This window comes from Nyctereutes procyonoides, unplaced genomic scaffold (assembly GCF_905146905.1).
Source record: "Nyctereutes procyonoides isolate TBG_1078 unplaced genomic scaffold, NYPRO_anot_genome, whole genome shotgun sequence".
NCBI classification, from domain to species: domain Eukaryota; kingdom Metazoa; phylum Chordata; class Mammalia; order Carnivora; family Canidae; genus Nyctereutes; species Nyctereutes procyonoides.
Window position 1 is genome coordinate 2,515,485 of NW_026575129.1, and position 15,389 is coordinate 2,530,873.

At 39.6% G+C, this 15,389-nt stretch overlaps 1 protein-coding gene and 1 pseudogene across 2 annotated transcripts in view; one reads left to right on the forward strand and one right to left on the reverse strand.

Annotated features, from left to right (window-relative positions):
• Nucleotides 1-15,184, reverse strand: part of TBCA (tubulin folding cofactor A) — a 73,393-nt gene extending 58,209 nt beyond the window's left edge. The window contains exon 1 of one of the 2 annotated variants that reach the window (XM_055342301.1): nucleotides 15,019-15,184. In XM_055342301.1, the coding sequence (XP_055198276.1) occupies nucleotides 15,019-15,177 (159 nt within the window). In that variant the 5' untranslated portion in view covers nucleotides 15,178-15,184. The remainder of the gene's footprint in view (nucleotides 1-15,018) is intronic. The other variant, XM_055342300.1, reaches the window with a different exon arrangement.
• Nucleotides 1,592-2,048, forward strand: LOC129521067 (ubiquitin-conjugating enzyme E2 N-like; annotated as a pseudogene).
• Nucleotides 15,185-15,389: the final 205 nt, after the last annotated feature.

The following is a 15,389-nucleotide window of genomic DNA, read 5'->3' on the forward strand; positions in this document are numbered from 1 at the left end:
ACCGCTGAGCCATCCAGGTGTCCCCATTTTTGTTTTTAAAGACATAAATGTAAAATACTTGAGCATGCACAAAATATCTCTAAAACAGTACACATACACACAAAAATGAGTAATGAAGTTCGGTCCAAGAGGGCAAAACTGGGTGGCTAGTTCACAGGGGCAGCAGACTCATGTTTTTTTTGCAAATCTTTTTGTATCTTGGGAGTTTTGTACCAGGTCTTTTCTGAAAATTGTTCAAAAAACTGTTCTAAAGTATCATTAAGTATATTAAAAGGAAATGAAGAATAGGACATTTTTCTGTTCTCGAGAAGCTTAAAATGTCAGAGAGTAAATCATTCACTCATTTTACAATATTTATCAAAACTTTTGTGCCAGGCCTCTGTATTCCTGCTTATGGAACTTGTATCCAGACGGAGATTAATATACAACATTATGGTAGCTAGAGAAAGAAAGTCTAGTTGAAGTAAAGCAGTAATTAGCAGACTTCTGGCAATCTCAATTTTCACATCACTATCTAGAGATCAGCAGAAACAGTCTGAGTTCTCCTAAAATAGATTAGCAGTAGCAAAAGAACAGTGGCAGAAGTACAGAGATGTTATTAGAAGGAGGAATAGTGAGAGACACGTGAATGGCTGATAATGTATATGAAAGCAAGAGACTGAAAAAAATTAAACATGAGATAAAGTTATCACACAATATAACTTAAGCATTTTCCAACTAGGGCCTCAGTTATGCTGCAAAGATGTTTATTATGATCAGGGTTCTAGAGATCTCAGTAGATAGGTTTTCCATTGTAAATATGCTATACTTGGTGTTAAGTTTTATAAGTTGTGTCACAAGAGCCTAGTTAACCCTATTAAGTATTCAATGTGTGTGAAATACTTTTGACAGAATACTATGTATACTATGTATAACTAGGCTTCTAAATAAGAAAAAAAAAAAATCAGGGGCACCTGGGTGGCTCAGTGGTTGAGCATCTGTCTTCAGCCCAGGGCGTGATCCTGGAGACCCGATGGAGTCCCACGTCGGGCTCCCTGTATGGAGCCTGCTTCTCCCTCTGCCTGTGTGTCTGCCTCTCTCTCTGTCTCTGTCTCTCATGAATAATAAAATCTTTAAATAAGAAAAAAAATCAGAATTTCAACTTGGATGCCAAGAATGCCTCCTAATTCCTTACAGTCCTTGCCACAGAAGTGGTGACACTTTTATCTCCCAGGAGGTAGGAGGAGACAGAAGGGCAGAGACTCTAAGAACAAAGGGTTGTTGGGATTTCAAGGCAAAATAGGTTAATCTGACATTTCTCTTTCTCCTCTTCTCTCTTCCATCTCCCACTAACCAAATAGCTCTGAACTGGACAAAAAGATCTGGGAGGTGAAAAGGAGGGTTGAAGGAAGAGAGTGGAGTATCCTTCCCTATTTCTTATAGAGAGGATAAGACCTCAAATAGGACACTGATGGAGGCAAACAGGGGCCAAAGTTGAGCCTAAAGCAGCAAAGAATTTACTAAAAGAAAGACAAAAAAGAGAGAGCGCGTGAGACAGAAATTAACAAAAAGAGAAAGTCGAGAGCAGAGGCCGAACTCGGGATCTGACATGATGGCCGGGCTGACCCGCTGGATTATCAAGGAAACCCAGCATTTGCTGGAGAACTAGTTCTTGGCATTAAAACAGAACCAGATGAGAGCAACGCCCGTTATTTTCATGTGGTCATTGCTGGCCTCCAGAATTCCCCCTTTGAGGGAGGGACTTTTAAACTTGAATTATTCCTTCCAGAAGAATGCACAATGGCAGCCCCTAAAGTACGTTTCATGACCAAAATTTATCATCCTAATGTAGACAGTTGGGAAGAATATGTTTAGATATTTTGAAAGATAAGTGGTCCCCAGCACTGCAGATCCGCACAGTTCTGCTTTCGATCCAAGCTTTGTTAAGTGCTCCCAATCCAGATGATCCGTTAGCAAATGATGTAGCAGAGCAGTGGAAGACCAAGGAAGCCCAAGCCATAGAAACAGCTAGAGCATGGACTAAGCTTTATGCCATGAATAATATATAAAATCGATCTGATCAAGTGTGCATCACTTCTCCTGTTCTGCCAAGACTTCTTCCTTTTTTGTCTGCATTAATGGACACAGTCTTAGAAACATTACAGAATAAAAGCCCAGATATCTTCACTCCTTTGGTGATTAAATGCACATGAGCAAATCTATGTCTTGTCCTGATTCACTGTTGTAAAGCATGAGCAGAGGCTAGAAGTACCATCTGGATTGTTGTGAAACATTTAAAAGCAGTGGCCCCTCTCTGGTTTTATTCATTTCTCCCATCATGGTTTAAGTATAAAGCACTGTGAATGAAGGTAGTTGTCAGGGTTAGCTGCAGAAGTGTGGGTGTTTTTCTTTATTATTATTTTTGAGGGGGAGAGATAGTTTGATTTTAATTTTATGGGCTCCTTTCCCCCTTTTTATGGTGATCTAATTGCATCGGTTAAAAGCAGCTAACCAGTTCTTTAGAATATGCTCTCTAGCCAAGTCTAACTTTATTTAGACGCTATAGATGGACAAGCTTGATTGTTTGAACCAAAATGGGAACATTAAACAAACATCACAGCCCTAATAACATTGTGACTTTGTTGTCAAGGGTAGAATCCTTCCTTCAAGAAAAAGCTTGTGACCATTTTGTATGGCTTGTCTGGAAACTTCTGTAAATCTTATGTTTTAGTATGTTTTTGTTATTCTACCTTGCCTTTGTACAGTTTATTTTACTGTGTTTATTTCATTTTCCCAATGTGACAATCATATTTAAAAATTAAAACTGATGGAACATTCTGTTTTGGTCTTCACCATATGACATGTTGAATGGCAAGAGGTGGATTTTGCCAGTTTCTTTTCACTGATGCAAACTTGTGTTAGGATATCACTGAATGAAGTATTTATAAGCGGGCCCTGAGCATGCATAAAGCATCGGTATCTGCTATTTTTTTTACCTCCTAAAAATGTGAATAAATATGTTTGTGTTGTCTGAAAAATAAAAAGAAATTAACAAAAAGAGAGAAAGACAAAGAAGACAGAAGGAAATCTCTAGGCAGTTCAGTGAAGGAAATTTCCCCTTATGTTATACAAAGGTATACAGAAGTTAGAAATTAGAGTAACGGGCAGCCCGGGTGGCTCAGCGGTTTGGGCGCCTGCCTTCCGCCCAGGGCATGATCCTGGAGTCCCAGGATCGAGTCCCACGTCAGACTCTTTGCATAGAGCCTGCTCCTCCCTCTGCCTGTGTCTCTGCCTCTCTCTGTGTGTGTGTCTATCATGAATAAATAAATAAAATCTTAAAAAAAAAAGGAAATTAGAGTAGGTATCTCAATTACTACTCAAGTGCAAGTAATATGATTTCAATTCAAGGAATTTAAACACTATAGGAATTTTTTGGCTTGTGTAACTACAATCCAAGGGAGGATATACTTCAAGGTTGTCTGATTCAGCAGTTAACAAAAGCATCAAGAAATTTCCCTTGGTATGTCATTCTGCCATCCATAATACAAGTTTCATCCCAAAGCCAGATTCTCCGGGTACTAAAGGAAGGCTGCCAGCCACAGAGTACTCTGTGCCAGAATTCTAAGAGCTCTGAAATGTACCTTGTTTAGATCAGTCTAAATCACACAAATCAATTTGTCACCAGGAAATGGAATCTGATTGGCTAAAAAAAGATGGAGGTAGAGCAGTTTCCTAAACAATATGGGCTATATGTACATGGGTAAAGATAATGGATACTGGCATGAAAATGCAGGCAAATATCAAGACAAGAAAAAATAGATACTGAGGAAGGATCCACAGGGTTCACCACAAGATGTCTGAAATGCAGATCCAGAGTTATCACAAAGTATTATGTGTAATACTGCCCATTTAAAAAACAGAAAATCAGGGACATCTGGGTGGCTCAGAGGTTGAGCGTCTACCTTTGGCCCAGGGCGTGATCCTGGAGTCCTGGGATCGAGTCCCATATCAGGCTTCCTTCATGGAGCCTGCTTCTCCTTCTGCCTTTGTCTCTCCCTCTCTATCTGTGTCACTCATGAATAAATAAATAAAATCTTAAAAAAATAAAAAAAAACAATATCATTAGAAGAATTATTTTTTTTATGAACAAAAGCCAAAGTTAGCTCCTGAGACTACTTTTATTTAATTCATCTAACACTAGAAATGCCGTGACAGTTTTAAAAAGTGTTATAAATTTTAAAAACTATCTATTTTGAGACCTACATAGGATATATAAAATAAAACATGAATGAATATAAATGAATGGAAACAAACACCTTGCTTTTGGTTGGGGGGACAAGTAGAGAAGATTAAGGGTATGCATATCTGCTAGATTTTAAAACCTATAATAATGACAATAACAAAACTTATTGTATAAGTTAAAAATTAAACATTACCAAGAATAAATTAAAATTCTCCTCTACAAGTGCTGTGCCAAACTTAACGTAAAGTATCAGAATGAGCAAATATCACTATCTCAAAAAGGTTATCTGTACTCCCATGATCACTGCAATATTATGTAAATAGCCAAGACATGGAAACAACCTAAATCTCCAGTGACACACGAAGAGATAAAGAAAATGTGTTGCTGTATATAAGCTGGCCCTGAAACAAAACGGTTTGAACTGCATGGGCTCACTTATATGCGTGCTTTTTTTTTTTCTTATATAGTACTGTGAATGTATTTTCTCTACCTTATGATTTTTAAAATAACAGTTTCTTTTCTCTAGCATATGTTATGGTAAGAATACATTATATAATACATATAACATAAAACACATGTTAATTGTTTATGTTATCGGTAAGACTTCTGGTCAATAGTAGGCTATTAGTAAAGTTTTGCAAGAATCAAAAGTTTATGTGGATTTTCAACTGTACTTGAAGACACTGGGACAACTGCACTGGGACAGTCAATGTCCCAAACCCCACACTGTTTAAGGGTCAACTGTATATATACATATAAAATGGAACATTATTCAACTACAAAAAGGAAATCCTGCCATTTGCAACACATAAATGGACACTGACGGCATTATGCTCCATGAAATAAGCCAGAAAAAGAAAGGGAAATATTGTATGATCTCACTTTTATGTAGAATCTAAAAAAACCCAAACTCATAGAAATAGAGAACAGATTGGTGATCGCGAAAAATAAGGGTGGGGAAAATAGGTAAAAGTCAAAAGGTGAAAACTCCCATTTATAAATAAGTTCTGGGGGGAATACAATGTACAGCATGGTGATATATAGTTACTATCAAAACAATATTGTATTATAGCTCTTCCCCAAAATGGCCTGAGGTGACCTCCAAAAATGGTTCACTACTCCCTGGACCCAGAAAACCCTACAAAACCACGCAAGTCGAGAGGTTCAAATCTTCGTGTTCACTTTAAGAACACGCATGAAACTGCCCAGGCCATCAAGAATATGTATATCCAAAAAGCCACCAAGTGTCTGAAAGATGTCGCTCTGCAGAAGCAATGAGTGCCATTACGTCGCTACAGTGGTGGAGTTGGTAGGTGTGCACAGGCTGAATAGTAGCGCTGGACACGGGGTCGGTGGCCCACGAAGAGTGCTGAATTTTTACTGCACATGCTTAAAAATGCAGAGAGTAATGCTGAACTTAAGGGTTTAGATGTAGATTCTCTAGTCATTGAGCACATCCAAGTGAACAAAGCCCCCAAGATGCGACATAGAAATTACAGGGCTCATAGCTGGATTAACCCATTCATGAGCTCTCCCTGCCACATTGAGAGGATTCTTACTGAAAAAGAGCAGACTGTTCCTAAACCAGAAGAGGAGGTTGCACAGAAGAAAAAGATATCCCAGGGGATCCCTGGGTGGCGCAGTGGTTTAGCGCCTGCCTTTGGCCCAGGGCGCGGTCCTGGAGACCCGGGATCGAATCCCACGTCAGGCTCCCGGTGCATGAAGCCTGCTTCTCCCTCTGCCTGTGTCTCTGCCTCTCTCTCTCTCTGTGCGACTATCATAAATAAAAAAAAAAAAAAAAAAAAAAGAAAGAAAGAAAGAAAAGAAAAAGATATCCCAGAAGAAACTGAAGAAACAAAAACTTATGGCCCAGGAGTAAATTCTGCATAGAATAAATGCAAAAAACAAAAAAAACGAAAATACTGTATTATATATCTGAAAGTTGCTAAGAGAGTAGTCTTAAAAGTTCTCATCACAAGAAAAAAAATTGTGAGGTGATTAAACTTTTGTGGTAGTCATTTTGCTATGCATACACATATATCAAATAATTATGCTGTACACCTTGGACCAATGTCATATGTCAAATATATCTCAATAAAAGTGGGAAAAAAAACAAAAAGAATTAATATAGTAACATGGAAAAGGTCTTTTGGAAAGTAATATTGTTGGCCTTCTCTATTCTCTAGCCTTAGTTCCTGCTCAACCCTGCACCAAGCAGGTTTTTCAGGACCCATTAGCCAAACCTCCACCTTCAAGCCTCCCCTCACTCCCCAGGCATTCTATACTGACTGCAGTGTCCTAGAAATGGACAACTTTCCAAAGGGTCTTTCCAAAGAACCACCCACCCCTTCTACCAGGCAAGAAAACCCTGGGTTGCCTGAGGCATATACATTATTCTGCACAAGGAAGAAGGAAGTGATTAAGCACGTTGGGGACTGAAGCCTCATTCCTCCTTTATTCTCTTCATCTGTGGGGACACTTGCTGAAAAAAAAACTTTTCTACAAAATGATAATAAAAACCAGTATTAGAGTAAAATTAAGGTCTATTAAGCTTTGGAGGGGATGTGGATCAACAAAAGAACTCTCATACAATGCAGCTGAAAATACAAATGGTACAAGTGCTTTGGAAAACAATTTGGCATGATTTTACAAAGAACATACCTTATGACCTGACAATTCCATTCCTGGAAAAATATCCAAGAAAAACTCTCATATATCATTACCAAAGACATGAATAAGAATGTACATAGAAACACAGTTATTTTTTAAAGATTTTATTTATTCATGAGAGACACAGAGAGAGGCAGAGACATAGGCAGAGGGCTCCAGGCAGGGAGCCTGATGTGGGACTCAATCCTGAGATTCCAGGATCACACCCTGGGCCAAGGCAGGCGCTTAACCGCTGAGCCACCCAGGGGTCTTGAAACACAGTTAGTAATGGGAATAATTCAAATGCCTACTAATCAAAGAATGGATAAACTGTAGTATTATCATGCAATGAAATAATATACAACAGCAAAAACAAATATGGATAATCGTATCAACATAATATACAGTAAAATAGTAAGTCCCAGAAGATACTCTTCTTACAAATTAAAAAATAACTAAACAAGATAACTCCTTAGCAATATACAAATGTTAAAATTATATAAAATACACTTTCTTGTTTCTCCAATAAGAGTACTCTGACAAGTCTTTGAAGGTTGTGATTACTTACTGTTTTGTTGCTTGTGAAGTTTAACTAGAGTATTTATCAACTTACTCCATCTCTGTTAGTTATAAAGCAAACTTCTTTTTCCAGATTCTTGAGCTTATTTAACTGACTTCTCTAATTTCCTCCATTCCTTAACTCAACTGACAAGTATGAATTAAATGCCTACATTGTGAAAAACAACGTGTTAGACACCACCCTTGTGGTCCCTAAAAAGGTAACAAAAACTGCATGGCCTTAAGAAAATCTTTGTACATCTTAATATAATGCAGAATCCTTAGAACCTAATATTCTAGGTTTGGAGATCAGAATTACAAATACTGTACCAGTAACCTAAACGGAAATACAATTCCATAGATTTATAGGTCTTCAAAAATTTCATAGAGTACAGATGTTTTTCAGGCAATGGGTGCCAGAAGAAAAGCATTCCATTTAGTACTGTTTAGAAGCTGAGGATCATTCAGTTAAAAACTAGATGCTTACTTGTTCTGATAACCTTTAGAGACAAACTCTGAGTTAAAGTATATGCATATATATATGCAAGATACCCTAAGATACTTCTTTAGCACAGGTTAAAAGGATCTCAATGACAACAAACAGGGAACTCCGTTAAAAAACAAAGACAAAAAACTCGGAGTGCTCACAGTCACTTAGGCCTCAGCCTCTTGATTTCAGCTCAGGTTGTGATCTCAGGGTGTTGAGATCAAGCTCTGCATCAGGCTCTGTGCTCACTGTGGAGTTTTTGGGTTTCTCTCTCCCTCGGCCCCTCCCCATTGTGCAAGCACACTCTCTCTCTCAGATAAATAAATCCTTAAAAAAAAATAAAAGCAAAAAAGATAAAGGAGGGTTTGGAAATTACCTGTAATCTAGCATTAGAATTTTAAGAATGTTGCTCTTTGGTCTCTGCCACAGAAAAGAGATGAGGAAGGGAATGTTTCATTTGGAAAGTATAGCAAGAAGATACACATTGTGTCCCTGCTGTGTAGACCTTCTAAGGTCTACCACCTTCAGAAGTCAAACCGTGGCAAATGTGACTATCTTCCCAAGTGGAAGAGAAAGTTTAACTGGAGTGCCGATGCTAAAAGACAAAAAAACTACTGGGACTGGTTGAATGAGACACCTAAAAACTGTACAGATTCAGGCACGGATTCCAGGAATGAACACCTAAACCCAAGAGGGCAGCTCTTGAAGTATCCAGTTCATCTTAAGGATTTCAATGATTAGTCACAAAATAAACATTCTGGTAAAGAAAGTCAGTCAGTCTTCATTGCTGTGGTGAATCTTAAATTTTAGAAAAATGGCTCTCAAAAACTCACTCCCTTGACTACTCTTCCTTATAATAAACTTTAGGGAAGTATCAGTAAGTGTGAAACTGGCTTTTTTATACTGTGTCAATAATATTGATACAATATTTTTTAAACTGTTAAGAGCACAAGGTCACTGATATAAACAGATTTTTAGGGGAAGTAGGGCATCACTGCCTCAAGTTTATAGAAAGATTCCATTACAAAGTCCTAGGGATGATCTTTATGTCCTATATCCACACTGTTTATATGTCTACAAAATGATGATGATAATAATGACAGCAGTTAACATTAAACATTTACTACCAATCAGGCTTTTGGGCCAAATGCTTTATATGATTACCTTACTTAATTCTCCTAACAACAATATGAGAAAGGTATCATCGTTAACCCATTTTTCAGCTAAGAAAACTGTGGCTTTTAAAGGTTAAATAACTTCCCTAGGGTCTCATGTAATATGTATTCAGTGAAAATCCATTTATTTAATTCCAACTGCAACAATAACCATAGTTATTACCAACTATTATACTACAGTAACCATTATACTGTCATACTGTAATTGATTCAGTGGCTTCCTACTGCTTATTATATCAAAAAAATCCTTACAGAGTAAGGTTCCATTCATTCATTTGTTCACTGGGAAGACTTTTACTGAGTAGTTATTATGTGCCAAACTATAAAATGACTCATAGATGTAGGTTCTGAGTGAAGCTGCTAAATAAATGATCTTTGGATCGTATGGTTGATGTTATTTAATAATCATGTCTAGGGACCCCTGAGTGGCTCGGTGGGTTAAGCATACAACTCTTGGTTTTGGCTCAGGTCATAATCTGTACTGGGCCGATGTCCACTGAGTGTGGAGTCTGCCTGAGACTCTCTCTCCCTAATTTTTTTTTAAAGTCTCTCTTAAAAAAATAACAAAATAAAAATCAGCTCTATTTGGGACAATAAAGCAGCATCATTATAGGAAATGGAACACTGGAATAAACAGATCACATCCAAGCATTTCTATTCTAAGGGTTGTGAACTAAATATAACAAAATTTTCCAACCTTCCTCTACTACAAATTTTCAAAATTTTCTACCAAACAAATAATGCAATGAAAACACATTCACATCTCACACACACACACACACACACACACACACACAGGTCAAAAGATCCTTCATTCACACTCAACTTACAGAAAAATATAGCTTGTGTTGGGAAAACCACAGTCATGAGTGGCCTTAGCTTTCTCCCTTTCCAGCTTGAAGAGACATCTGGCTGCCAGCTGTGTAGCTTCTAAAAGTCACTGCTTGCCAAGTAGTTGGCAGAAGGTGGTGAAGAGCTGACCACCTGCAATCCATTTTGACAGTGCCTTTGACCACTGCTTTGGAGAACTGAATATATTACAGAAATTCCAAAAGGAGTTGGCCAAATTTCAAGGCAGGAAGTTGGCTATTTTGGCTGAACTTATTTTAACTCAAATCAAAAGGGTATGATGTGGGAAGAAAAGATAAAAAAGCTACTAAAGCTTACAGGAAATTTTCAGGGCTATGTCCTTAACCTCTCCCAGATACTGCCTACCATACTTCTATCCATCTTTATGTTACGTATAAGAAGTATATAAACAACTAAAACTACAGGGAGAGAACTGTATCTATGTCAATATATATGTCATTCCTGTTTATCACTTTTATGTCAGTGTGCTATATATATTCAGTATACATAACAATGTATGTCAATATAGTATGTTATATACTTTATATACAAATATATATTTAGTAACATGAAAATTTTACTTACCTTTTATGTTTTTAGGTCTGCTGTACAGAGTATATATGTATCATACACAATTGTGTATCAGAGGTAATGGTATAGACAAACTTGGGAAGATGTGACAGTTTGGGAAAGGTACTTGCTCTAAAAAAAAAAAAGAAATCAATACAATTTCCCCTCTGATTCATGATGTAAAATTCTATAATCAAGGCTTGTAGATTTGTAATTATGGTATGTCAGCTACATTTAAACAAGAGTGTTAAAAGATTGTTAAAGTTAAACTAACACAATTGCAGTGTGAATTGTCCTAGTCTCATTCTAATCTACTGGTGTCACTTTCATTTAATCAGAGGAAAACTATGGGCCAATGTCAGTGTTATTTCAATGCCCTAACACTCTTTGTTCATGTTGGATTTTAAACCCTTACCAATCTAAAATGGTTATAAAAAGATATAGTTAAGAAAGTATTTTTAATCAATTAATTCACCCACCAGTGGGCCAGTTTAGCGAGCTTAATTGAAAATAGGTTGGCTTTAAGATTATTAAATAAACTTTTATGTTAAATGCATGACAACATTTTGGTTTTGCAGAAGCATTTCTTGTATTTACCATAAATTTAGTTTAAAAAAAACAACCAACCACTTATTTTATAAACACAAATCTTACTTGGGAATTTATGGTAGACATAGGTCACTGAGCTGAAATACCGTATCAACATTAAAAACACTGAGCCTATATTTTCTTCTACTTTAATTAAAGTTATTTTCTAAATCACTAACAATTTAAATTAACACAGAAAATTACTCTGGCAAGGATTCATATTTATAGGACATAGTTAAATTTTAATTTAAGGTACATCATGCAATTCAAAGTTGTATTATCAGCAAATAGTCTCCAAATAAATCAGGGGACACAAAACAGTGCTATGTTAGCTAGTTACAGAAGAGGTACTAATACGAATCATCCTGGTTTGCCTGAGACTTTCCCAGTGTAGCACCGAAGATTCTACATCTTAGAAACCCTTCAATCCCAGGTAAACTGGGACAACTGATGCCTAAAATATATAAAAATAAAGGGGGGGGCTCTCAGTTCTGCAAATAGAAAGAAAACTTAGGAGTCGTGTTTGGTAACTCCCTGCTAGGCTATTACATTAGCTATGACCCAGTGACAGGTATTAGTAGGTCTAGCAATCTGCCTGACACATGGATCTGTATCTTTAAAAAGCACCTTCTAGACTCGAATCTACCAACTAATACTCATTAAATAATGAGTCACACATGAACAAAGGCTGCTGCTTGAAGAAACTGCACTCATCTCTAACAGCCATAATTAGCTCTGGAAAAACAATCCTGTAACTGGGAGGGGATTTTTAAGGAGTCCTTGAGTCAGAGGCTCAGTACCAAGTTAGCCTCACTGCTGTCTCTTACCTTAAAAGCCATTCTAGTATCTGGACTCTTTCCTTGTTCCTAGGGTTCTAACCTCTCTCTTAAAATCTATTTCCAGCAATTGGATCCTTTCCCTTTGTTACTATATGAGATAAAGTTTCTTTAGGTCCAGGGTGCTGTGAGGCTTCTACCTATTTCCTTAGGGCGTAAAGCCCTTGATACTTGCTCCTACTTTCCTAATGTGGCTGCCATCACTAGACTGCCTTCACAATTTTGCCAACATGCTGAAACTCGCATCTTTCATTCACTGACCTCTCTGTTGCCAAATACCGTCCTCTACTTATTGCCTATTTCCATGATCTCATAACATTCCACCTCCCTGCCCAGATTTCTTACTGAAACGCACTGCAAGGAACTTCTGAATCATCTGAAGTATTCTAGCAGATTGATTAGACACCAAATTCTAAGAATCCACTGTGCCTAGGACAGTCATCAAAACTGAACTCTAGGACTAATAACAAGAATATAATTCTAATGGATCTCAACTCCTGCAGAGAAAAACGGAAGGAATTAGAGACAGAAATGATGATCTTAAATCTCTTCTTTCAAATAAAACTGTGGCCTTCTGAAGAGAAATGAAGCTATGGGAAATGAACATTTGACTAAAAAAAAGGTGCTAAGAACAGAAACCGGTTTTTAGACCATTGCTTTAAGGAACCAATGAATAGAAGCCTACTTACAAAACCAAGAACATGTCTGAATCATGAAACTAATCAAGAACACTTTGAAACTAAATTTGGAAGAGAAATGCATACCTTTGAAGACCTTTTTATTACGAAAAATTTTAAACATATATAGAGAACATAATGAAGCTCATGATCATTCAGTCCTAACAATTAGTAATATGTTGCCGCTGTATCTGCATTATCTACTATTTTCTTTGCTGAAGATGTAGAATTTTAAAAATAGGATACTAAGGCAACAGATGGAAAGTCATATTAAATAACTTTTTTGCAAAAAATAACAGAAGAGGGAATACTATTTATAGATTTAGACAGTTGTCTACTAAGGTAAAATATTCATAATTAACACAAAATAGAAGTTTAGGTTTTTTAAAGAACGAATCTTAGTACAAATGGGGAAGCTCTACACCAAAATGTCATTAGAAAAGCCATGACAAAAATCTGTGATAGGCATTTCCAGAAATTTATAAGCAACTTGAATAAATATGTAAATTTTAAGCAAATAGTAAATTATGAAGGAGTTTCACAAAAACAATGTTTTTTGTACTGAAGTACAGAGAATCAAAATTAAAGTTTGATAATGCTCTACTATTGAAATAAATTGAAAACCAAACTTTATTTCCAAGGTGTTTCCATATGTACTTGACAATTTTGAAAGCCTAAAAACAGCTTATTAATTACTTAGCTATATTTTCTCTAAAATCTGTTTTTGTTTTTTTTACGATTTACTTATTTATTCATGAGACACACAGACTGAGAGAGAGGCAGAGACACAGGCAGAGGGAGAAGCAGGCTCCATGCAGGGAGCCTGATGTGGGACTCCACCCCAAATCCCGGGATCACCACCTGAGCGGAAGGCAGGCGCCCAACTGCTGAGCCACCCATGCGCCCTTAGAATCTGTTTAATAAGCATATAGCTACTAGAACTAATTTTATAAACTGGTGTAGGTCATTAGGACGAGAAATGATAAGATCATATAGGTAATTAACAGAAAACTACCATTAGGAGTCCTTTCTCTTGAGTTTGGGCCTAAAGCACTCCCCACGATACCATGGTACTTCTCAAATAGATTCACTAAAATGACATAATCAGAATCCAGCTAATGCGAACAGAATTCTAGTGTGAGTGACAGTGCAGATTACTTATATTTTCAATTATACATGTCAATTCCTCTATTTCACACATTTTTTAAATACTTTAGAGCACTGCAGCTGGAAATAGTTGTAGATCAGAAACTCCTTTTCCCTGTTCTGCCACTTAACTGGCAAAAGTTTTTCTATTTTAACTTCATTAAACCTCAGCTTCTCATTTGTTTTGTTTTGTTTTTTAATTTTTTTTTCATTTGTAAAACAGGAACACAAACAATACTATTAACACTTAGTGGCCACTCACTATGTGCCACATACCGTATTAAACAGCAGAGCAAGTACTCCTTGCAACCACTACATGAGGTGGATACTGACTCCATTTTACAGATGAGGCAACTGAGGCACGGTGCAACGTAATGTACCTAACGACACATAATAAATGGCAGAATCAAGAGCTCAACCCAGCCTCAGCTGAAAAAGGGTTGTGCATTTAACTACTACTCTTAGCATCTTCTTACTGCCTTAACAATAGTTTCTAGGAAAGTACAGAGCAAACCTGTGCTAAGGCACAGGGGCAGGATCTTAGTAAGTGAATTTATTCTTCCCTTTGCCTCGTCCTTCCTCGGATGGAAACATCAACAAAGGGAGGAAAGGTGGGCAGAGAGGAGGCAGCCAGGCGGCTAGGATCAGACGTTTATTTCTACTGTAAAACCACCTGCTTCTTCAGGGGGCTGCTGAGCTCTCCTCCGAGGCGGCCTCATCCAGAAGTGTGATGGATGGCCTTGGGTCCGAGCCGCAGAGGCCGGCGACGTCCGCACCCGTCGGGACTCCGGCCGGGGGGCATCCTGCAGGCTATGCACGGCTCCGGGGCCCCCGCGGGGCACGCAGGCCGCACAAGTTTGAGGAGCGCGCTGCAAGTTCTCGCCCCCGCTCCGGGACGCCGAGTCCCGCTGCCCCAACAACGCGTCCCCAACTCCGGGGCCGGCCTCCAGGCCCCAGGGCAGGTCGCGGGCTGCACCGCCTCCCGCAGCCGAGCGGCGCAGACAGGGCCGCCCCCGCCGGCGCCCCAGGGGCGGGGCCGCGCCGCCCACCGCGCCCAACGCCTCGGTTCCGGGGAGCGAGGGGGAGCGGGGGGGGGGTCCCAGGGAGTCCCGGCCCGCGGGCTCCCGCCCCGACGCGTCCCCGCCCCGCCCGCCGCGGAGCCCCCGGGGAGGCCCGGAGCCCGCCTCGGGCCTGGCCGCGCCCGGTCTCTCGGGCCGCCGCACAGGAGGCGCTGGCGTGAGCGCCGCCCGCCGCTCCTTACCGCTTTACGACGCCGGTTTTGATCTTGATCTGCCTCACGCGAGGATCCGCCATGGTCCCTCGAGCGCCGCGAGGAGGGGTGGAGGCCCGGGGAGCCGCGGAGGGAGCCGACGCCGAGGTCGCGGTCGCGTCGGCGCAGTCGCCGCGGCCCCGCGCGCATGCGCAGACCCCGGCACCGCCCCGCAGCCAGACCACGCCGAAGGGGCGGGGCGGGGAGGGGGGAGGACGGGAGGGGGGAGAGGACAGGGGGAGGGCGGGAAGAGGGGAGGAGAGGGAGGAGGGGGGGAGGACGGGGGAGGGGGGAGGGGGAGGGGCAGGGAGGGGAGGAGAGGGGGAGGACTAGAGGGGGGAGGGGAGGGCAGGGGGAGGATG